Genomic DNA, 26,424 nt, shown 5'->3' with positions numbered 1-26,424 from the left:
GAATGTTATCAAAAATAAATTATATTTTTATTTCAATTCCATGAGATGTTCTGTACACACAATGTACAAACACAAATGTTATTAAATTAGAAAGAAATTTAGACAAAAATTAAATTATTCAGTCTTCTGTGATATTCATTACAGTTTAACTCTGTCATTCCTACATAAAATCGAATCATCAAAATACACACAATACAACCACATATTAAGTATTTGTCTGTTCACGTGCCGACAACAGCACCACTGCCTTCACTTCCACATACTTCACCTTCACAGTTCATAGGAACATAAACAACAACTGTTAAACTGCATGAATATTACCATTGTAGAACACTGTTCAAAATGACATCTCTAACAAAACAAACGGATTTTAATTGACATTGATAAATTATAAACACATTTATTAACAATTAAAAATAAATAGGCGCTGAATTATGTAACAAAATATCTGAGGTATGTTTAACCAACACAAAAGACAACAGGCATTTTATAAAATTGTGAATTATGTACTTTTGATCTTGAATGATAAATCTTATCGCTTCTTAGCCAATTTTATGAAAAAACGATTTCTACAAAGCATATTAAAATATCTAATCATTTTAATAGGCACATGGCTTCATTTATACATTAGGTAACAGTAGATACGGTGATGTCTAGATTCTTTATACTTACATCCACACAATTTTTCAATAATTATAACATAACCCACCCTCCGTTTTATCAATATGCCTTATGATTCAGTCTTCTAAAATAATTGTGTTGCAATAAAATCACTATAATTAATAACCCCCAATAAGTATCTGTTCCAAGGATATACACTACTATCAACATTATTAGGACCTATATTGTAAAATAGTTAGCTCGTAAGTTTTAATACGGCGGCGACAAGCATGTAGTTGTACTGCACACTGACAACAAGATGCATGAATAATGTAAAAGAGTTCATATAATTATAGTTATTTAACTGGAACAACCCACTCCTATGAAAGTGTAATATTTCACAGCTCTATCACTTTCATATCACCATGGTAATTTTATCCAACAGAGAAACTCCATTCCATTATTCACCTCCTGTGACTTCTTCATCAGCTGTACTGTGCGAAGGCTCCGTGCTTTGCGCTTCTGCCTCTGTGGAAAATAAAAAAACAGTCGTTATTACTATATTCTAATAACGAAATATATTATGTCCCCCAAAAAAGCCAGTTATCCAAAAGTAATTTCAACAGAGCTACATGCAAGCAACTCACCTAAACACTACACTATTTTTGAAGTAACTGAAACAATGTGAATGGACTTCATAGTACTATATCACAAAAGGCAATGTTTAGTCACTAATATGTAATTGTGCATAAACTACTGGGACAAGCTGTGCATTGTTACAAAAAGGAAAAGGGAAATAGCAATATGCTATACATGTGAACACATTTCTTAATAGCGCAAAATTAACCCAAAAGATAAAGATCTATCATGGCTACTGTTTAAAAGTAAAATAAGCACCATACTTCTAAAATATATATTATATGCAATGTAAATGGCAACTAAGGCATCATAAGCACAAATCTACTTCAGTACTTTTTGATTAAGGAGGACGGTTAGAGGATATCAGTATAATAACAAACATTGTGTAATAACTCACCAGCAATCGCTCTGTCGACTTTTAATTTGTCTCTGACTATGTAAATGGCAGTCAACAAGAAGAAGATGCCACCAATTACTTCAACGAAACAAGTAACGAATAACGCGTACTGAAGCGAACTGAACTCGACCTGCGGACTGGGCTGCTCCTCAGGTGATAGACTTCTTTTCAACGATTCTGATATCTAGAAATGAAAGAATAGAAGAGTTAGATATAAATATACCACACATACATTTATACAAGTATTATACAGTATTCTATTGAAATAAAATTGTTCATAATAAATTATTATTAATGTAGAAATAATGTTAAACTTACAACTCCCACTAAATAGGGACTTCCAGCATCTCCCAACATGTGTGATATTAAAATTTGGAAAGCTTCCGCAGTTGACCGCCGTGGTGGAATCACCACATACTGAAAAAATAATTAAAATCATTTTAATTTTGTTTTTAAACTAACCTTAAATTATATACACCATCCCCATATACTATACTTTAGAAACTCATTAGACAATTCTACAAATTAAATCAATGTTAATTTTGTGTATGCCAAATCAAAAATCGTCTTTTAATATTTAGCAATCGGCTGGAAATCAACCCTTCTTATTTCAGTTAGTGATCATAACCCATTTGCAAGCATTTTCAGTTAAATAATAGTTTGTAGATGTTTCAAGTCACAAAAACTATATTTTTTACATTACTGCTCGAAAACAGGAACAATGAACAAAAGCATCAAAAATAATATTTACATTAGCGCCATCTATTGCCAACCGAAGAAATTAATGGGCAAAGTACACAGGACGAAAACAAAGACTTAAAGCGTTATAGGGGTTTGTCAATAGATGGCGCTTTTACACAAATTGAAATCGGTCCACCCAGCTCGAATGAATAATAAAATATTCCAATGAGATTTACGAGCTCCGTAATTAGTTTCTATCACAACTAGGCAATGGTGAACCGTCAATATGTGCTAATGAGTGACTGAATCTAATAAAAAGCACCATATACAAAGCAAAATACAAATAATAAAATATTTTATAATAATAACTACATATCATAATAATATGCCATGCCAAATTACGCATGCATTAGATAAAAAAAACCAACACAAAACTAAAAAAACACTACCGACACGTAACAAAAAAAAATCCACCCCAACGGACAGCGCCTGATCACAATCGGTTCCATCGCGCGAGACGTTCAAAACCGAATGTGTAACGGGAGTGTCCTTGCGGAAGGCGTCTCTTACCAGCGACATATCGGCCACTATTGCCCAGTTGAGATTCAAAGCGACTTCGGCGATAAACATAAGGACGAAGGGCGCGTAGGCATAGCCCTCGACGAGCACGAGCCCCAGCGTCATGGCGGGCGCCGACAGCAGCAGCCCCGCGCCGCACAGCACGGGGTGCGCGCGCGGGAAGCGCTTCACCAGCGCCGCGCCCAGCCACGCGCCCATCGGCACGCCCAGCAGCCCCGCCGCCATCGTGATCACGCCGAAGATTTGCGACACCCTTCGTGCAAACGTATCGGTTCGGTCAACACATGCGCTCTCACTCGGCCCGTCATACAAGCGCGCTCGTTTATTATAAACTATATCCTTATATTTATACCAAAATCATATATTATGCCATGCTTTAAATATACTTTAGAATATAAATATCCATATTCTCATTTTCATAAACATAAAATCAGTCACAATGGTTCGAACGTATCGCATGCTTTTATATTTCGAGTACATGAGATTAGGTGTCGAATACGAATAAAATGATATCGGTTAATGTAACGGATATGATCGAAGCTCCTAAATATGAGTGCACATCGTATAGCATTCTCTATAAATAGCATCGTGTCGAAAATCTAAATTCCCAGCTTAATTGCGTTACAATGAAGTGCGAAGGCGTAATCTCATTGGAATATTTTATCCGAAGTAAATTCGAGCGAGTGATCGATTTCTGCTAGAAATAACTCGGGACCACGCGAGCGTTCACCTTCGAAATGTAAAGTGGTTATAATTCGGAAGGGGAGGGTCGCGAGGTCCCGGTACCGGCAGAAAGCGCTCACCAGCACGATGTCGGCCACGATCGACCAGGTGAGGTTGAGCGTGAGCATGCCGGCGAACATGAGGCAGTAGGTGAGCGCGACGTGCGCCGTGACGGCGACGAGCGCGAAGTACACGAGCGGCGCGGAGGCGAGCAGCGCGAACCCGCAGATGAGCGGGTCGCAGTCCGCCGCGCGGGTCCGCAGCCGCTGCGCCAGCGCCGAGCCCAGCGGCACGCCCAGCGCGCCCGCGAACATGCCCACCAGCCCGAACTTGTACGACACGCTGCCGCCCACAACACACCTCTTATATGTATACCTTCACGGACACCTTTACTGACACACTCCTGTCACCTAGCCTGGTTTGTATCTCTCCATATTATGTTGTCGAACACTATTTGCACGTCGACTGAAGTGGTGTATTACATACTTTCTACGTAGACGACCTTCGCTCGATGACTTTTGTGTATAGTGGTAACCGTCTTTACGGTCAAACCGATGAAGTCTATACCTAGCTTTTTGCTATTTGATTTTTTATATGAACTTAATAATCGACACCTATTCAATTATAATAATGATTCACTTGCGGCCAGAATCTGGCAAAAATGTGTTTACATCAGAGCAAATCGTTAAAAAACAATCCATGACGCTGTTGTGTAGTAGGAGGGAGTCGAACCCACTAATTCTGTATAGTAAATATTCAAGTGTAGTACCTCTCCTGGGTTATATTAACATCTTCTTGCATCTTAAGACCTAGGTAGATGAACTGCGGCCCCCACCACGCCAGCGCGCCTGCAACGAACGCTACGCAAGTGAACGCGAGCGTCGACAGCATGAACGAGGGACTGTAAACAACATCATATCAATTATTACCAATATTTTTTTTTACATTTATAATCACGCTACGCACACACTGCAGAGAAATCATTTAGAATTCTTCTTCATCTCTTCGAAAGTTTTACACGCTGTACTTTTAACATAAAGATTGAGTCATCTTGTTGAGCGGAACTGTAATCAGCTTCTCAAATAAAGCACTTATTTAATTACGCTCGTTACTTACTTCCTAATAATAGATCGGATGTCATCTTTGTAAGTGGATGGTTTCATCTGACTGTCCTCAGCCTGGCCTCGCTTGGGGTCCTCCATCACCCACATTATGAGTGCCACGGCCACGGCGCCGAGGAACGGAGTTATCCTCAGACCCCAACGCCAATTGCCTGCTGCTGCTCCAGCTACAGACCCCACGATGTAACCAAGACCACTGAAAAATTAAAAACACATTCAAAACTCATTCGGGTTATTTTTAACTTGACTTTTACTGTATTTTTTTTTTATTCGCAAGTATGACGGGAAGTAATTAATACAATGCTTGAAATACATTTCCTTGTCGGAAAAAATGAGATACGAATAGGGACTGATTAACTTCAAGAACATCTTATAACAACTCATAGAAGAGATGTAGAAAGTTAACAGAAAAAACTATCTGGAATCCCGTTAATACTTAGTCAATAGTCACGTCAGGTTTTTAAACACCAACAGTCGTGATAGCAAAATAGTCTTGGAGACGTATAGTTAAAAAAAAAAGTTAAAAAAAAAAGTTAAAAAAAAAAGTTAGGTTAGTAGATAAGCTTTTTTGATAACAATATTACCTTCCCACAGGTATAGCGAAGTAGAAGAAGGCCAGCATCTTGGAGCGCACGTTGCCCACGAACAAGTCGCTGATGATGGTCGGCGCGATCGTCGAGTACGACGCCTCGCCGATACCCACCAGCCCACGGAATATCGTGAACACCACGAAGTTCTACAACATAACAAACAACCTTATTATAATATTATCTTTTCTAACTCGCTAACAGTCATTTGAACTTCGTACTATTGATTATTTTTTTCTTTGTGACTACAGTATATATCTTTCGGAATTATTTTATTCTTGATTTACAAGGTATGGTAAAATCCATACTTAAAAACACGGTTTCTAAACCAATATTCCTGGACCATTTGATAATAACTTGTAATCGGGAATTACCCGTGTAATTTATATGTATATATGTGAATCTACATCTAAATTATTAAGTTTTATGTTTCCTTAATTCAAAGTGTAGGTTGTCGCTAACGACGCGACGACGAACGATCCATAATATAACATGTAATTGTGTTAATTTGATGTTGATGCAAGCATTTATTTACATACTACATTACAATGGCAGTTGTAAAACGTACGTCTATAAATGAGCCGAGGAAAGTGGTGAGACTCCATAACGCGACGCCATAGGACATGATGATGCGCCTCGAGTATCTGTCGCCGAGGTAGCCGAACAACGGCGCGAACACCATGTAGGCGACCACGAACACCGTCTGCAGCAGCCCGCCCATGGCATTGTCGATGCCGAACTCGTCTTGGACATCGCTAAGCACACCTAAAAATAATAAATACATCATCAGTGAAACCAACAACATTACAGTATTTATACTACCTATTTTTGATCAGATTATCTCATTCATAACTATAACTAACCAATGTGGCTATAAATCGGATATCTGGATTGAACGGATCCAAAAAGTATTATGAACTGGATAGTTGTGCTCGGAATTGCCTAAGATAGACCAGAGCTTCCTATCTTCAGTAGACAGTGACGGAATGTTGTCAAGTCTGTTGCCAACTACCGGCTATTGACTTGATAACGAATCAATAGCCGAAACAAATCTATTTTGTCACCATGTCATCAAGTGTAAATATAGAAAATGGGCGTTTCGCTTATTTGTGACTAAGTCTTGTGAGGAATACGGGAGTTATGTCGTTGTAAATACTGCTCCTGTTATATTTATAGAAGTGAATACATGACGATATTCCCGGCATGTCCCGGCGCTAACGATGACGTGCATTTGACGTTGCAGCGCACGCGTATCACCACGCCCGGATTCTTTTTACGGATTCTAGGCACGAAAATATTTACGTTTTTGTCCCCAAATAACAATTATATTTCGCAAGTATTACATCTATTATTCGTCACAATAATTTTAAAGTCTATATCTAAACAGATTTGATTTATTTTCTTTTAATGCAAATAACTTAAAAGATTTATTATAAAACGCAATGCGTATTTGTCTAGTGAAATCCGGTATTTAAGCATGCGTAGACAATTTCGCTAGCCAAATATTCCAATGGCCTTGTGAAGGTGAATGCCTCACACCCGCTAACAATTCAGACATTTCTTACAAGTCAATATTTTACTGAAAGATAATTGTCGCAAGTGTGTACGTGACAAAACCCAAGACATTTTATTATATCTAGTCGGCCAGCATTATTGATATTAGAACGGAAGATTGGGTGTGGTTCGCGTGCAAACTACACCCGGTGCTGCCCGATAAAGTAAACAAATATTGGCAACTCTATAGTTAAACCGATATGAGAACTATATTGATAAAACATACATGTATGTCGCAAGTAGGAATATATATCTGTAAAAGTATACACGCTAGTTTGGATAATCGTTTAAATTATCATGAACCGCCCAAGTCGATCCAATTACCATAAAATATCACGAGTCACGAAGACACATGGAAGAAGGAAGAATCGAGCATACAATTGAACATGTAACCACCATTATATTGTTTTGTATTCGAATTCTCATTATGTTTGTTTTTCTAGTACGTTTTTCTTCCTAATTTCGCCTCATACTGTTATTGTCTTTTGATTATTGTCATTTTGCGGCTAATGTTGGCAATTTAAACATTAGAATAGTTTAGAAATAAGTAAGTTGATTTTACATAAACATCGCAATTTTTCCAAAGAATCCAATCTTACTTCTTTAAGGAATATTTATCTAAAAAATGCATCAGCAAAACAAATTAATTTCATTGAAGTACTTCCGACATTCAATGATCATAGCTACAATCACACTATAGGTACAAAATATTTTCTATTATAAATAACAGATAATAACAATAAACGCGACATCTAGTTTTGTTGGATATAAAAAGAACGCGGGATAGGTCCTGTTGGATAAAAACCCGTATCATTTTGACACCGCAATAAATCATCTCTTTTATTACAGTGTCCTTATTGTTTGCCCCACGGCGTGTTTGTTGAACCCCTAAACATTTATCCCGTCGTTGGTACAATTGGTTTTCCCCCTCAACATTTAATATTGTATTTTCTGTACGTGATTGCAATTACTAAGGTTAGCGAGTTGAGTGCAAGATTCAAGGTGAACTAAACGTATGTAAGTGTGTAGGATATTACTTTAACATTATTACAGCAAACAATAGTGTAGTTATTTTAACATAATCACAGAAGCTACGGGTAAGGTTTGTTATAGAATGGTCAAGTTGATTGTACAATTTGTTATCCTAGTGGTGCAAACTTTCCTGTTAGTTGTAAATAAAACTAAGGATAAGTTCACATTGGTACGCAATATTGCAGATTTGGTTCAATAAAAAAGATAAAAGTACGGGCCAGCGACGTGGCATTATTGCAGACTTGCTACTTCTATGGTACTTATACAAAAAGATTATTTCAACAGGGTGCTCTGTCATCGGACGTTGCGCGGTTTCTGGTTAAAAACTATTTCCTTCCACGATGAATAAAAACGTGCTCGCGATGTTTCTAGATGTATTTTGCAATTAATCACTGAAAATTTATTCTACTACAAAGTTTAAACCGGTATCACAGCGAGATATTCCATAATTTTCTGGCGAGACATTGCGTCGCCGTAGCTTTTAGTGTCATTGTATATTAACCCTAATCGATGGTGGCCTGATGTCGGCGGGTGGCGTGATGGCATGAGATCACCATGACGTAGATTCACGGTCGTTCACGGTCACACAGTACAGTAGAGGGTGATTAAGTTCATACAAAAATAATTAAGGATATAGAGATTTATTAACAAATTTATTGGTGGTTAATAATGCTGTATTTCTTGTTTTCCAGCTTACATCTCATGTTCTTAAAAATAAGCTCTTTGATATTTGTTTTCACGCACTTAGCACACGACAAAATTTCGAGTACATGTGTACTTAATAGAAAAATACTTTAGTTGGTAATTTATGTTAGAAATTAACACATGCATAAGAATTGCTCCAATTCGTAAAACAATGAATTGAGTAATATATCCATAAGTTACAACGTCTACCAATACAATAGTTTACTACGATGTCAGTACGATAACGAACTACTTATATTTATCAATCATACGATTGATCAGTTATCTGTTCAAGCTTTGTACTATAAATATCCGGCATTGGTCTTGTAAGGGTGCCTATATCCTATATCTTAGATTACATAACTGTCTCGTGTAATACACATAAGCATCTGTTTGTCATAAATCAAGAACAGTGCATATTATAGAGAAGTGTGATCAATCAAACAATTGATATTGATTAATTTATCGCTCTTAGGTCGTACCACGAATAAAACACAATTGCGTCTATGACGTGTGTTCAACAAATATAACCCACCAATTGCACTCAGCTACTTATAATAAATATTGTCTATTTGTACATTGTACATTGTACAACGCAGGCCCAAAAAAATTGAAATTCTTCAAAGGCATTTTAAAAAAGAACAAAACTACCGTTTGTCTTTGTAATTTAAGAAGTTCTAAACTTAGCTACACTTCGAAGAGTGTAACCGTGTTGGGACTTAGTGGTAGACGAAAAAATGCCGCAGTCACATATCATAAAATGTGGTTACTATGACCAAAATGAATAAAAAGTAAACAAGTATGTTTAAACCCAAAAGTAGTGCCAGGCTAAACCAGTTTTAAAGTTTTTTCTTTGGTTTTTTTGTGTTAAAACATAATGGACTTAGCAGGAAGTTAGAACATGCAACACTTATACATACCTATGTAGGATAGGATACTGTTTAAAATTACGACACGTAAAGTCGATTTGCAGAAAAACGAAATGCAATGCCTGACTACATTCTCCGTGGGAGACCCTTGAACTTTAGTGTTTAGGTCAAAGTATTTTCAACCAATTTATTTTTGCTGTAATCAAACATAGTCATAAGTCGTCATGAGATGAGCAATAGGGGCGTAGTGTCATTATTGCTATTGTTTATAGATTTGCAATAAATTGCTTTAATGCCTTAATCATCAAGATTAGTGCGGTGACCTTCATAATTTGTGGGCGTTGGATAGCGTGGCGCGACACGCGATCGTGTGGATATGCTACGTCACCGCGGGCGGTACACGGTGCCGACGTCGCGTGGTGGCAGCACTGGCGCACGAGCACCTTCGCTATCGCACACGACCGGCTTCGTACATCACGCCACCACAACAACCAATCAGCACAGAGAGATTCGTGGCGCGAAACATTGCACAGCGGCTCGTGACGGCAGCACCACGCGGTGTTTTCTCGGTCATAAATGTCATGACATTATGACGAAACATAAGTATATTTATGCACAATATTTTATGTATTGTTGCTGACCTATGCTTCCGTTACGTAATTGTAAACCAATACAATGAACCCAGCAATGCCTACATAAAACAATAATAATGTAGATAGTTACCTACCTACAGTTCTATACCCTCCTACTTATCAAGAAAACAATGCATATAATGCAAGAAAGTCAACCTAGTAGTTAGTACGCGTTTTATTTAACAACTCTATATGAATGGGCCAAGTTCTCTATCAAAAGAAGTGAGAGCAAAACGGAATGTCACTAGTGCCAGTGTCAAGTTATAATAAATACATTTTTATTTTAAGGCTTTATTCTCATTGAGAAGACCATTTACTAATCAGCAAAAAAACACACACATCTACTTAACGTATAAAAATTATGGTCAAAATAGGTACATTGAATCAACTACTTGGCCAGCTATTTCTAAACTAAAACTTCAAATAAAACCCCGTTATCTAACGCTGGGCAATGGACAGGAATTTTCCTCTTTACAATTAATTATTCAACCACAGAATATTAAAACGATTTAATATGAGAACAAAAAAAGAAATTATCAGTTCGATTTAAAAGGCTGTATTAAAATATTTATAAAGAATTGAATTGTTCCAGAAGCTATTTCTACAGATTCTATGCTAAATCCTAAATACGAGTATGGTGCATAATTTTGGAGAATAGTAATTGAACAGAACTTAGCCCCCATTTAGTTTCCATTCAAAGTCATTTTAGCTTTTCTTTATTTTTTTTCGCTGCAGGATTTTCCACAAAATTGTATTTGCCAAATAAATGAAAAGGAGATTGACTGTCTGTGATTCATTTCCGGCAATTCCGCCCAACGTGGATTCGATTGCTGGAGATGACAGGTCAGCCCCGGGGGCTTAATAACGTTCGGATTGGGCACAAGAAGGTCCCTTGTAAATAGTTGTATTTGAAGAAGGAATATCACTTTGGGAATACGAAAGAAATCAATACAAACGTTTCATTAATCAAAGTCAAGAATGCGTAAATACGCCTGCTTGCTTTATCATTAGCGATATTAATCAAAATATTTACACCATGCCGCAATATGAACGATGATAAGCCCAAAAATATCTTGTGAAATATTTCCATGGAAAATCTATAGCAGTACTTATTCTAACAAAAAAACAATGCAGAGGTTTCACAGAAAATGTAGTCTTGGCAGTATTATCTATTGTCATACTGTGAAACTTTTATATTCGAGAGAAAAATAATATAAATGATTGAAGACTTTGAACTTGATTATTTATGACTAGTCAAATACAAATCTGTTTATCAAAATGTCTTTAGTGCCAGTGACGCAAGACGAACTAAACAGCGGATACAGTTTTTTCTTCTTACAGTTCAACTTTGCCCTCGTACGTTGCCGTAATATTAAAGTCATTCCTCAAGTATTCATTAAAATAAAACAATTATCTTTGTTATGTAACGAGTAATTAATAGACATCTTAAGAATAGAAAAAACTGCAGTACTGTCGTTAGCACCAGGTAGAACTATTTATACTAGTTGGTTTACGCTTTCAGTGCCAGCGCGTCTGCCAAGTGTGTAAATGGAGTACTGGTATGCCTGACAACAAGTGTGTCAATACTAATTTTATTATGTAACACAAGCTGTTACTTATCAGTTAAGGAGTATTTGCATTCATATGCTAGATAGGAGTGATTCATCTACAGGTAACAGAGTAAGAAGCACTAGAGGACAGATTATGTAATAGAAAGTATTTTTTTAGGTTTTACACTGCCTGGAATGTTATCTATACAGATGTTCCGTCGTTTATTTTTTGTGGCTTCATGAGATTCTCTATCCATATCAAAACACAATTTATCCAGCCTCGTATTTGAGCTAAAAACATGCAACAAGACGAGCAGACAAACTATTTCACGAATGAAGCAGTAAGCAAAAGAATAGTACTCTAGGACCAGTAAAGTGTTTTGGTATCAGATCATTCATCATCACTCTCTTCATTTTAATAATTAATTACATGTTAACACGTTGAAAATTGTGAAATGGATTGTAAAGAAATAGGTTAAGGTAACATCGACAATTAACTATTGTTTTCAGTTAGTGCGCTTAACTCTGTGTAGCCGCGATTGCATGTACAGCGACAATTTCAGTCGAGTGTTCAATGTTCCAATAACGTTCGGGTATTACCTATACTACTCGAGTTATGCACGGTTGTGCAACACGATGCAGCGACCAATACCGGGAACTTGAGGTAATATAACCTAAACATATCCATTTTCACAAGACGTACGGACGTATTTCTTTATTAAACGCATTCTTTGAAAAAATATTGTGAAATGTCTAAAGACAGTACGTGTATGAAAATAACAAGCGGCAGCTACTAAAATTAACTAACCGTGGAGTTATTATGAAACCATCCATTGAGTTTTTATTGGATTACAGTTACCGTTCAGTGCCTCGTCGTTACCTTTATTAGAATTAAAAAGCATATTTTAAATCAGTTTATAAGACCATAATTATTTTGTTATTAAACTTGGATTCCAATACTCCAAGTATCAACAAACAAAAGTTCAATAACACTCCTTATCAGCAGTTTACGAAATACCTACCTAAATAATAAATTAAACTCAGAACTGCACGGTTGAGCTCATCGGAAACTTAATTATAACCACTCAGAGCTCATACCGGAGCGCATAGCTTTTAGTAGCAATTGAAATGTCTATAATTTTACTTTCTAAAAACAGCCAAGATTTGAACCAAAAAACGAGACTTGAGTAGATGGCACAGTGAAAAAAAAAACAATATGTCGATTGGCACCCCTGCTTATGTTTAATGGGAGGGTGAGCGATGTACACACAGCCCTATTTGCTAAAGGATGAAATGATTACGTCAACACGACAGCTACGATTTTCCCACACTCCGTTAAAGAAGAGAAATGGCCCTTTACTTTCTCTATTACTAGACAATACTCAGTAGCGTCGAGGGAATCTGAGAAGTTAAAACATTCGTCACCTTTTCACACGAGAAGCGGTTATTTTGTACGTTCTTTGACACTAATTAAAATACAATCTTAATATCATAAAACATAAGTACCTACCTATACAAGAAACTAATTTAATTGCCGTCAATGGTCTGCCATTTAAACTATCTACCCAAGTCTATAAACTGACAATGTTTTGTGTAGATAACTATAATGAATTGTTCGTGTGATCTCTCGACACGGATTTAGAATGAGTCGTTTACAGTAAATATTTAACTCACTTAAGTACTTCTTAGTTACACTTAACAAACAAAACGTCTGAAAGAAAATGCTAGTGGAAAGTTTAAACAAAGAATCTAGGAGACAGAGAAAAGCTAGTAAGTAGGTACTGTTATGTTAGTCACTGTTTGAGTTTAATGTGGAACAAGTAAGTATAATATTGGCAGACAGCCACAAAACCTCCTCTGCTTACTTTCCTAGCGCACATGTGGGTGGTAAACAAGAGAAGTCGTAATCTAGCCGCAACAATGGTTTGTTGGTTTTTCTGCCTAGCGTCCCCGCTTAGTCACACAAACGGCAAGATTACGCAGATACATAGTACAAATCTCAAAGGCACAGTAATGTATATACCTAGCTAAAAACTTCTTCATTACAGTGCAAGTATAAAATATTACTCAAATAACTTTTGCTATTCAGTATTGTAGTGTCATTGTTCACGTAATCGTCACGTTTATTAACTACCTGTACGTCTTGAATGACGTCCAAATCTGAACAAGGTTACATCATTGAACGGTAAGTATAAGAGAGGTTTTAAATAGGTACGAACGGAACTTCTTTGATTTATTAAATAAAAGTGTAAAACAGAAGATTTGTCCTTCACGTCTACGAGTATGAAATGAATCATTAAAGAATGGAGTAAAAAACCTCTGCAGCAATATTTATCATTAGTTATCACGCGTCACAGAACGAACAAACAAGGCGTCATTCCATAGTTTAAATATAAGTCTTGCCACGTTTGAACACGTGCGAAAGTTAGTTTCATTCATTCAATATGGTAACAGAATCGTCAATGTCTTAACACTACGCTAGGTATTATTGGCATCAACTGCATAAACTTATTTGCGATGAAAAAAGATAACCTTCAACTGTTTGTCACATGCAATCTGTTATTGTGTACAATGATGCATCAACGTGATCCTTACTATCTTGGACCGCTAGAATTCCGAGGTGTCGATTGAGCACTTCTGTAAATCTCTATCAATGCCAATTACCTTATGTATTAGGTGTTTCAATTAGTGTATGTAGTAAACATAAACGATATCTCGTATGCAACTATTAAACAAAAACTACCAATGGAAATTTTATGAAATTTATTTACGCAAACATGCTATGCATAAAAAACTACTAGGTAGAATCTATAAACGCCCATTATTATTTTATTAACTTGCAAGTTTTGATGAACAAACCGGTTTTATTTAATGAGTAAGTTTTTACTGTTAATCGATGAATAATTTTAACGTAACTTGAAAACAAGTGTTCACTATCGACATTGGCCGTATCGCCCGTATCTGCACTTGTGCAGGTACACAAGCATCCACTTGACAACGACATGGCTTGCAGGTTTATGTAGCAATGCGATGACTTATCGCATGTCTTATCTCTAAACTGATTTTGCTAGGGTTTGCTGAGCGCACTCAAGTGGAGTTTTTTTCCATATATTTACTACAAACCAAGGTTCGAAAATATCCGATGTTTATTATAAATATCTAAATACCTATCTGAAGTTTGATACATATCCATTTTGTATTATTTTATAGTATTATCCATGTATATTTGTTGCATTAGTTTTACATAAACATAATAAATTATAAAAAAAGATTTTTATTCAAGTAAGTACTTAAAATAAAGGCTACCGAAAGGAAAACCTAAAAGTCTATAGACGACGCCTATGTGGACTGCCGGACTAAGGTTAAATTAGTTGATAAGAAAAAATGGTCTGTTAATAAAGAGTTTATTTATTTTAGTACTTAAAGTATCAGCAGAACATAAAGTCTTCTTATTGAATTTTTAGATAAGGCGAAATCAACTAAAACACAAAATCTTATTTATCAAATAATAAACTCAAAACAAAAACCTTTTATAAATCTAATCTAGTCTAAATCAATAATAATACCTACACCTAGGATAACAATAAGATTGCATTACAAATAATAACTCTTCCTAGTTATATTAAAAAAAAGTATTTTACTTATTTATCAGTCTTCATCAGTAATTTGTAATAAAATGAAAAAAAATAATGAAAATTTAGTATTTGTGATTGTGCTGATACTTAAATATTGATATAATCACAAAAAGTCATTGGATTGGATATAACACTATAAATAAAAATGAATAACCGAAATGTATGTACGCGAATTAACTGTAGCTTTTGAATAACTAAACTAAATTGAATAAATCTTTTTTTGTTAGTATGGAAGTGTCAGGACTAGGTTGGTATTGGATCGATGGGATCAAAAGTCCCAAAAGGAATGAAATCAACGGGATAAAATTGTACTATACCCGGACGAAGTTCGCTAGCATATATTTTCATGATATATGTATCAGATATACATATATCATGATACTAGCTGACCCGCGCAACTTTGCTTGCGTCAGATAGGAGAGGATGGGTCATAATTTTCCCTTGTAACATTTTTTACTGATACTCTGCTCCTATTGGTCGTAGCGCGTTGATATATAGCCTATAGCCTTCCTCGATAAATGGGCTATCTAACACTGAAATAATTTTTCAGATCGGCCAGTAGTTCCTGAGATTAGCGCGTTCAAACAAACAAACTCTTCAGCTTTATAATATTAAGTATTAAGTATAGATATACACGGTGAAGGCCCGGTTATGTGTCCTCAAACACTACTTAATTTTTTGTACAAATCATGTTTCATCGTTCAAAATAAAGTCTATAATTCTCGTCCTTTTACTACAATTTATTTTTACATAACCAGTTCTATTCTTTACTAAAGCTAACAAATTATTACTGAGCTCTAATTCAATGCTACTCACGTTTTAATTTTATTAAGTAACCTTTCCTTCTCAAACTATCACAGAGCTAACGGTGAATTGTTTTATAGTAAAAAGACAACTTTATGTTTTATTCATAATGATTTTAAAAAAAGCGTCGAACTTATTATAGCGTAAATTACAATTGACTATTAGACTTATTAGGTAAGTCTATCATATCAGACCATATCATCTCTCAAGTGTAGATATCTACTCAAATCATGCTTTTGATAATTATTTATTGACTTCTATTGTGTGGCAATCGGGACTTTTAAATGAGGCTTATTAGGGAGTTTGAAATGACACATAGACTGCTATAAAACGCAAGATAAAAAAAACAGTAACCTATTTATCAATTCATACGACTATATTTTTTACAGCAAGACAAATGAAATGAAGCAATACTGTTTGAGACTGTTTTTAAATAGTCAAGCGGGCTGTTCGTTTCGTTGATAGTATTATACGGTTTAATCTCTAAAGTCGGAACTAATTGGTCCCGAGTGCTGTCTGGATGGGCACTCGAAGTGCGGCCCGGTGCACAAGACCGGCCACAACGATATCTACGTTCATTATGCGCAGCTGCAACGCATCAAATCAAAGCCATCACTGTTGAGCCTGCAATGGACTTCCAGCCTGAGAGATCAAATGCTTTATATCAAAACTTTATTGTCTGTACTCATTTTAATGAGTCCCTATTAACCACGTATCATAGGCATAAAGTCACGTAGAGCATCAAGCATATTAATATTAAGTACAAAATTCAATGGTTGAATTAACTGTTGCGTAAATAGGATCTACGGGTGGTCTTAGAAAGCTTTGCAAAAAATAGTTCTCGGGTATCTACTACGTGTGTTATTATTTATGACAGAGACAGGTTACTGTAATTAGTCAGTTATTTCTAACTAGTAATTACTCAAGCTAAGAGGAGCTCGTGGCTTAGTTTACAACAGCCGCACGGATCGATCTCTTAGGTTAAGCTACGCTTGCCGAGGTTGTTCCGTGGATGGGTGACCATCTTATACATATCGAGTTCCTCCGTGTTTCGGAAGGCACGTTAAATTGTGGGTCCCGGCTGTCATTTTCGAAGATCTTTGACAGTCGTTAACAGTAGTCAGAAGCTTGAAAGTCTGACAACCAGTCTTACCGAAGGGTATCGTGTTAATACCCAAGTAACTGGGTTGTGGAGGTCAGATAGGCAGTCGCTCCATGTAAAACACTGGTATCCAGCTGCATCCGGTGAGACTGGAAGCCGACTCCAACATAGTTTGGAACAAAAGGCTAAGCGAATATATATATATATAATTACTCAAGCTAATTATGTGATATAATTATAATATAAGTGGGATCACCATAGAATAGTGACATAACATTTTTTTTCCAAGCTAGTCATTTAAATAACATACTATGAAATAACACGCGGTAGCACTCATGTTTGTCGCAAACTTAGTGTAGAATAAACCTAGATCCTTATTACAACTTATATCTGTATAATGCATTGAAAAACCTTTAATTTGATTTCCAAGAGCAATTTCCTACAAAGGAATAAATTGAATTCACTTTTATGAATACGATCAAACGGCCTACACCTCAACTCTATTTAGATACATGAGTTTTACGATTTCTTGTGAACATCGGCTTTACATTTGTGTCTTTGAAGAAATTGCTTCGCCCTATGCTGGTTTACGATTTCACGTTAGTGTCCATTTGAAACAGGTTGTGTCAGTATTTTAAACGTATTTAATATAGAGACTATCTTGTACATCAATGAAACGTGTACAAATTATATTTATCACCACAAATAATAAAACTAAATCGACTGTGTCTACGGGCTTACCCTCTACATTTTTAACCCCTCGCTGAGCGCCCGGGTGCGGTAAAACCAACACCCAAGTTATCGCCATATTTTATTCATTAAACGATGTGCACACCCTGGGTCCATAATAAGTTACGGTAAAATAGGGATCACGGAACCCTTTTTTTAATACAACGGATCATTGTTATGACTATAATAAAAAAAGTTAAAAAAGCTTAATTTTAATTGTTACTTTTTTTAGACAAAAGCTACACAACGGATAAAATTTCATATATTTTTGACTGTTATTGTCATGTTAGTAGTTTAAAACTCTGTCTTATCAAGTATTTAAATAATACCAAGCAATTTCATTCGGTGTTAATGAAATCTGAATCACAGTGTGTTCATAAATATTCTCACAAATAAATTACTTAGAATGTAAGTACATATAAGTACACAATCACATCGCAAACTTTACATCGATATATTCAGTAGCTAACAAATTTTGAATGTAAACAGAATAAGTTTCTTAGAGCTTGAATGGTGACTAACTCCGAGATAAACGAAACCAGGGTCGTTGTGCAGACACGCTGTCTCATGTGCAAAATGTCAATAATTTATCACACGCAGACAATAACAGTCAAACAGTTGACTGAGTCAACTTTGAGGTAATCATTGATTTGAACTGTCTGATAACCTTTGTCAAATATAGCGGTACCGCACCAATATAGACATCATACAACAACATGATAATAGAACGATAAAAATTAAATAAACATTGATCAGTACAAGAGCACACTGCTTTTAGTTATTGTTCCACAATTGGTCTTTATTAATCCGACTGACTGACTTTGAATTTTTTTATCTTTCACAAAAACAGACAGCCGTAGGTCATTTTACTTGAACAATTAACCGTTATGTATTTTTAAACAAATCGGGTCATCTATTGATCTTGAATATTACTTGGCTGCGTATTTTTGTCTAGACGCTAACAACGGTATCGCAATGGTACGAAACAGTATGGTTAAATATAGCGCAGCTCGCTGATATAAGAACATTTCTAAGTACATACAGTCCAATTGTTACATAATGAAATGATTGAACTATTAATATAATTTAACAAGTCTAAAGCACAAAGATATTTTATTATTTGGGGCCCTCCACTACAACCAATGTTGATCCCTTGGTGTTTCGATTTTAATTCAGATAAGAGCATTTTCACAATGTATTTATTGTGGTGGAAACTTGTGGATTGGCCTCGAGGGAAATCAACACTCTGATCTTTAACTAAGATTGTGTTAGAGGGGTATCTATACAACAAAATAAATATCTATATTATGAACTCAATTACTTATACGTATATGTAATTAGGACGTGTTTCTATGTGTGGACTTTCCCACCCCAATTCTACTAACAGTCACGCTTTAATACCTTTTCCATATTTAAAGGGCCACATTGTATTCAGTGAAGAATGAGAAGTGCACCCATGCACGTGAGTAGACACTGGAGATTAGTTCTCCGATTACGTGACGGCGACCCTCCCTGGGCGTTCAACATTCATTAATAGAAATTTATTGTCGTGTAATATACACTTTTATCACAATCATGGACGTAAAATCGTGTATTTTGAATCAATTGAATAATTATGAAAGAGAGAAGCGTCATTATTACTTCTTCGAAGTACACTTAAGCTTATCTGAACGTGTTCTCTGAATTACGATGGGCACTGTAGTGGATGGCTTGCTTTGCTCTACGTTTACCATTTCTTAACAAATGTTATTGAAAACGATTCCGAACTGTCCTCACGCTCGTCACGTGTTGACAACTAAAAGCCTCTAGCCTCTAGCTACCCACGAGACATTCCTTTCTTTGTGTTCATCTAGTGGTCCTGGTAGCTTTTAGGGACTTAAAAAGTCAATGACATCGTCCGTGGCTTAACTCAAAATGTAAACATTATAAAGGATCCAGAATACATTGCGTAACAACGTTCCTCTAGGAATTTTAGGCAAGCGACTGTTAAGTGCGTCCAAGATAAAAAGGATTATTAGCTAATCTATTCTGGACCTATTTACGAGCCGGAAGATACAACACATTTCGACATAAAAAAAGATTATGTTCGGAACGTTATGATGCGGGTAAAGTAACTGTTCATTTTTAAGGTATGTGTTACTGCTTGCGTGTAATGTAAGAGAATATGAACTAACAACATTACGTAGCACTGCAGTGGTTACGCTGCAAGTGTCGAGATTCTAATTAACATAAATTGTTTCTAGATGAAGCGACGAGACACATTAATTCATTTGCTAACAGTTATTAAATCGCATGTGAAGAGGTATATTACCATTAAATTCTATTAAACTTTCCATGACTCTACTAACCTAGCTTTCTTTGTAAAACTTTTCATTGACTTTGGCAGTTCGTTATTATTAAAATGTTGATACTAGATAATATTAGTTTAACGTACCTACTCAGAACTGTTTGTTTAATATTTCTAGGATTGAAATATTTAATTATCCTATGTTAAATAAATAGTGTAATATTTATTAACAAGATGGTTGCTTTGATTTTCTAATGAGTGAAGAATGAACATGGCAATGTGTCAGTGTAACAATATTATGAGATTGAATATGGTTTAAAAGTCAATTAAGCCTTGCGACGAGTACTATGCGTCTAAAATATTTGCTGTCGGGTCAGCTAGCCATTGTTATAGCATTATTATAATTTGTTAGCGTTCTTTTCATGATATAATATATTTGATGTGGATGATCGCGATAAAACCTTGTACTACCTAGCTTTATAGGGTTGAATTGTGATATCCATCTAAAATACTGATGATAGTGCGCGCAGACGTCATTCAAAATCTGTAAATGAATGAGTCAAGGCTTTTAGCATTCATACTATTTTTGTGATAAGATAAAAAATCGTCATACACAATAGGCCAAGTTGGAATACCAATGACGCAAGCAGTTTACACAATTAAGTAAGGTGATATAGATGACTAAATCAGACCAGTCATAGATACATATGGGAAGACAGCTAGCACGCACTGCGCCAGTATGATTCATCAATCATCGTACATACCCACAAATTAGAAGTAATTAAGACGCATAAATTCTTACAATTACGTTGATAATGATATCGTTATCAAAATTTTACACGGAAGAGTATCTCTGTCATACGAAGTTATGGCTATTAATAAAATTTCCGAAAATGCTAAGCAAATTTTAATAAATGTGTTACAAAAAGGGCTTAAATGGTAATGATATGTTTTGTGCTATGGCTTCCTAATCGTAACGATCGAAACATCAACCCTTATAACTTCGTGATTTCCGCTCGTAAGCTTGCTCATCGCTTATGAATAATTTATTTATAGATATCTATATTCTGATCTGACTACCGTTTAAAAATGGTTTAGTAGAGAATGGAAGGATTTTAAAATATGATAGTAAGACAGTTAGGAAAGGCCCACGCTCGGCTTTTCTTTGCTTAAAGATTTGAATGATGATGATTGATATAATATGTATAGTGTACAAGTCTGTACAACATACCTACGTATAAAGCGATTTGCGTATAGGTACATACTCGTAACAAAGCTATAAAAGAATGAATCAACGGATTGTTTCCAATTTCGTTATTATACATGACCTACACAATTACAATGTTTAAAAGTTTGTATGCTATCGTTTTGTTCAAAGACAAAACAACGATGTTTTGTCTATAATATTTATAATGTGTAACATCAACCATCGGCGCGGGCGGTTAACCGGTTGGACTATACCTAGGAGAGGATGTGCACGGGAATAAGATAAGCCGTTATAGAAAATTCAAAATTTTAGGTAGTTCTATTACCTGCGGACTTTTATCATCACTTCAATGGGATGACCAGCACAATTTTGGTCAGGAGCGGGATAATAAATATTGATTATTATTATCTATTTCCAAACCAAGTGCATGCTTTTCTTATCATACGATAAAAATTAATAGGTAGATATGATTAGGTAAGTTTTAAGCCTTGTGATATTTTTGCAATGTCTACGTGATTTAATTTATCTCATAACTCATTACACTTATTAATATGCTTGATAAAATCGTAATTAAAGATATCAGCGGTATGCTTCACTCATCAAAGATATCAATGAATGCAGACATCTAAAGTCATCGATACTAGTCAAAGGTTATCGTAATAAGCTAAACACATTTTAATACATTGTAATGAAACGTCCGTATTTTTATTATGGTAGGTAGGTAGGTATGTAAACACGGAAATTGCTAATTGCTTCTCATGCAAAATGCTACAATTCGTAATAGGTAAGTACAATACTATTGTTTTGTTATTATCCGGTTTTATTATGTACTTAGGTATTGCAGAAAAGTACAAACCTACTTTTAACGATATACCTACTTAGTACAAGTAGATCCCTATATTGTTAGTAAGGTTTTCGCGCTGTGATCTTTTAAAATATTATATTTGCGGATGATTTAGGTAACAAGCGGATCAAAATCACAGATTTGAACAATGCTATCACGGCTAACCAGACAACCCATACAATCAAAAAAAAAATAAACAAATAGATGCCTAGTAAAAATTAAAATCTGACAATATTCAACTTAATTAGCTAACCAATACTTATTCTGAACAGGGAAAACCAATTAATAAAATTGTTACACGCCTATTAACTTTACGCCCCTTGTGTTCGCGTCACGTCCTTATACATAAATATTTTAACAACATGGGAAAAATGGATTGACTATGGTACCTAACTGTTATTATTTACTGCGGACTAAAAAACTAACAAACATTGATCGAGAATAAAACGCTAGCGGAAAAAGATATCACATCGGGAATTCGTATGACAGTTTTTGCCAATTTAGTATGACAAGTAATTCTACAATTTTAATAAAATTTGTCGGCGCGAGTCAAACGATGTGCGCTTTAGTAATTAATTAAATCATCTACCTATTTATACCGTTAAACAGAATAATTTAACTAACGACAATATCTTAGATCGAGAATCAGACATTCAAATAGTACACAGAGATTTTTGTATATTTAACTAAACAGCAAGGCAACAAAAATATTTTAATAGTAGGTAATTAGGGTCAAGTACATTTTACTGTAAAAGAAAAATTACTGAAACAAATTGTGTCTATGATTATATGACAAAGAATCAAGAAATTTGTTCCACCAAGTTTGTCATTATTTACTTAATCTTGTAACGTGATAAGAATTTACTGTTTGTGCAAACAAAAAAATGTTACAGGTCTGTTAAAAACATACTAACAAACAAACAACCTTTATTTAATCATGATAATTATTATTACTGATTTTTCTTGTATGTAAAGACCTATTTATTTATTTATTATTTATTATTATTAAAACAGTGTTTCTTACATGAAACTTATACTTATGGTCCACAAAACTGTTTGAACAGTTTGTCTGTGGACACGGTCGAGTCTCATTTAATTATAGCAGTACTTAAGATGTACATATATGTATATATTGTATAAGAGCTTTGATTATATATTATAAGTTTATGTATTAAAATGTATTTATATTGTATGTATAAGAGTAATATTATATGGTTCAGTAGCTTGTGTTTTATACATGTATATTTGTATGTATGTTTATAGATATTTATAGACTACTAAGTAGATACTTTTTTAATTTTTTAGAAAACTTATTTTTATTTCTTTCTGTTGCGATGTCCACAGGTAAACTGTTCATTACATATGGTATGCGTTTCGATAAAGTTCTATCACCATAATAATTATTAACTCTAGGCACATTGTATCTACCACTGGTTTTGGTTCTTGTGCCGTGTGTATGCGACACGAACGACAGGTTATGCTCTTGATTGCCATGTTGGTTGGTTAATAATAGGTACTTATGTTTTAAACTGGCCGGCAGAATATTACATATTTTAAATAATTTTTTATAGTCATTTTTACAACTGTTTTTGGTTTTATTATTTACTAATAATTTTAAGAATCTAATTTGTAGTGTTTCTATTTTATCTATGTAAGTTTTAAAAGTAAGTCCATAACAATCAAGAGCATAAGACACAATGGATTCGACCAGTGATTTGTACAGGTATTTTAATAAAGAAATTGGTACTCTGAAACTTAAATGATAAAATCTGCCCAGTAGTATCCTCATTTTATCACAAATATAATTAACATGACTAGACCAAGAGAAGCTTTCGTCTATCTTTACACCTAGGTACGTGATACATTTAACTTTTTCTATGGGTTTGCAATTACAATTATTTAATCTATTGTGGTAACATGAGTAACTATGAGAGATCACTGGAGTTTCTGTTCCTGCAGGTGGAAGATATGGAGAGTGAATGATGATGAGTTTGGTTTTGTCAGAGTTTAGTACGATTCCATTGTCGTGTGACCATTTCACAACTGCATTGACATCCTCCTGGACAGAGCGACAAGTCTCCGCTAGGTCAATGCCCGCGCGCAGCGTGCACAAGTCATCTGCAAACATGCGCGCTGAGCAATGACCCAGTGCTCCACGTAGACTGTTCACGTGCATGAGGTAGCACACTGGCCCACAACCGGATCCTTGAGCTACCCCACAACGGACCATTGTCTCATCACTGAGTATCTCGCCCACCCTAACTTGGTAGGACCTCGAACTAAGGTAGTCACGGAACCAGCTGCTCAATGGCTTGCTCACTCCACACTCATCCATTGCCTTTAGTAACGTATCGGTTTCTAAAGTATCAAACGCCCTTTTATAATCATAAAATGTTGCAATTACAAACTTTTTTTCTGCTAAGTAGGTATTTATCTCATCGGTGAAATGCACATTGCCTGCCTATGTGCATTATATAATAATAACTTTGCTAGCTTTTTACATTAAATACATAGGTAGGTACCGATAATTACTCCTTTTCCTTAATTATTTCTGTATACATACCTGTTAAAAATAGCAAATATGAATTACTATGCCTAATTAAATATGAGAGTTGGTATTTTTTCAATGACAAACTACTCATTTTAGCATTCAATGCTGTAAACGAAGAGCTATGAACATTGACCAACATAGTGTACCAATTTTAATTTAATAAATGAATACAACTTTCCAATTTTATTTCTCATACATTTAGAATTTCATAAAGATTTTAGGTATTCAAATTGTACAAAAATTGTTTTAACTGATTGAGCAGTTCAAATTTTAATTTGGCAGGTAGTTAATTGGCTTTTTTTAACACAGAAATGTTAATTATATTCCTATATTATCTGTAGACAGAGAGAAAGTAGTTGAGCATGTATTTAATTAATACTGATGAACAGTGTGACCTTGAAGTAGGTATTACATCATTTCTATCTTATCACAATCAGATAACATTGACACTATAATCTCTCTAACAAATCACACTTCTAAACAATTCTTTTCAAACCCTGTATGTATATTATTGATTTAAAAAAAAGCTAATCTCCATAGATTATCTGATTGCCTATCACTATACTCAAAAGCTATTGAAATAAAAGTAACTTGTATTTTTTTTCTTCAAACAAATGAATGAGTGGCCTTCTGCAACCCCCAGAAATTCAAGTTTGGCTCACAATCTTATCTGCAGGCTAATGAAATCTTACACTGAGTCATAATATTTTGCAATTCACTTTCAATAAGACATTAACAGGAAGTTTATGAGTTCAATAGAACAGACTTCCTAATTTATTTCTAATTAGATGCATACTTGTTTCTAATTAGTTTTATTCTTGCCACAGCATATTGTCACTGACACTGAAGTTTCTATCTGACATAGTAAAATTACCCTCTGTTTATCAGATGTTTGTAACATATTGGTGGTACTTACCGGCCAGGGTGAATCTGTCCATGTAGTTAATAAGATTGACGAAACACAGTATTCCGACAGTCATGTATTCAACTAAGCTCACATCCCGCAAGTTATCTCTTCTTCTCGCCTGCTTCTCCTGCAGCAGAGCCGTAGCAGAGTCATTATCACTATTTATTACAAGCTGCTGATTTGAAGTGTTCGGTGTTATACCACTCTGGTCCATGTTGACTACTCTAGCGTACACTACAGTTGATCTTCTATGACTTTACAAATTACAACTATCACTTTCAAGAACTTGGATGCCGAAAATTTTCTCACCGATGAAGTTTGTAACTTGAACACTATACTCCAGATTTTAAATATTATAGGTTATTTTAAATAATATTTAATATAAAATTAAATAAATTATACTAAAATACTGTGTTATGTAGAAAATATAGTTTAGGAACTTAAATCATGATTTGACGTTGCGAGCGCCCGTGATGACAACTCAACGGTCGTGACGTGAATATTTTTCGACTCGCTGTCATGTCACCTGCTCGAACAAGAGAACGACATGGATGAATGACCGATGAACGAGAGAATGAATGAATATTGATGTTATGAAGGTGATGTTAAATTTTATAAAGATACATACCTACTGCTTCTCATTACTATTTATAACCGAGCCCATAAGTTGATTATTATACCTATATTATAATAGTGTTCACAGTGTCTTA

The 26,424-nt window shown here is 35.1% G+C and overlaps 1 protein-coding gene across 3 annotated transcripts; it reads right to left on the bottom strand.

The window, feature by feature from the left end:
- Positions 1-5: 5 nt before the first annotated feature.
- Positions 6-26,225, bottom strand: spin (lysolipid transporter protein spinster). 3 transcript variants are annotated; one of them, XM_076121416.1, is made up of 10 exons: positions 25,724-26,225; positions 5,896-6,092; positions 5,325-5,476; positions 4,736-4,936; positions 4,389-4,520; positions 2,888-3,149; positions 1,955-2,053; positions 1,637-1,820; positions 1,248-1,274; positions 6-1,128 (listed from the first exon to the last, which is right to left on the bottom strand). In XM_076121416.1, exons 1-9 carry the CDS (start codon positions 25,926-25,928, stop codon positions 1,255-1,257), a joined length of 1,452 nt encoding a protein of 483 aa, XP_075977531.1. In that variant the 5' UTR covers positions 25,929-26,225; the 3' UTR covers positions 6-1,128; positions 1,248-1,254. The 3 variants fall into 3 exon arrangements, with proteins under 3 accessions (XP_075977531.1, XP_075977530.1, XP_075977529.1); XM_076121415.1 differs by lacking the exons at positions 1,248-1,274; positions 2,888-3,149 and adding an exon at positions 3,700-3,961; XM_076121414.1 differs by lacking the exon at positions 1,248-1,274 and having other exon boundaries at positions 25,724-26,224.
- Between the last annotated feature and the right edge of the window lie 199 nt (positions 26,226-26,424).

Source organism: Anticarsia gemmatalis, chromosome 13 (genome assembly GCF_050436995.1).
Source record: "Anticarsia gemmatalis isolate Benzon Research Colony breed Stoneville strain chromosome 13, ilAntGemm2 primary, whole genome shotgun sequence".
NCBI classification, from domain to species: domain Eukaryota; kingdom Metazoa; phylum Arthropoda; class Insecta; order Lepidoptera; family Erebidae; genus Anticarsia; species Anticarsia gemmatalis.
Note: the sequence above shows the minus strand (reverse complement) of the source record. Positions and strands in the feature narration are given on the sequence as shown.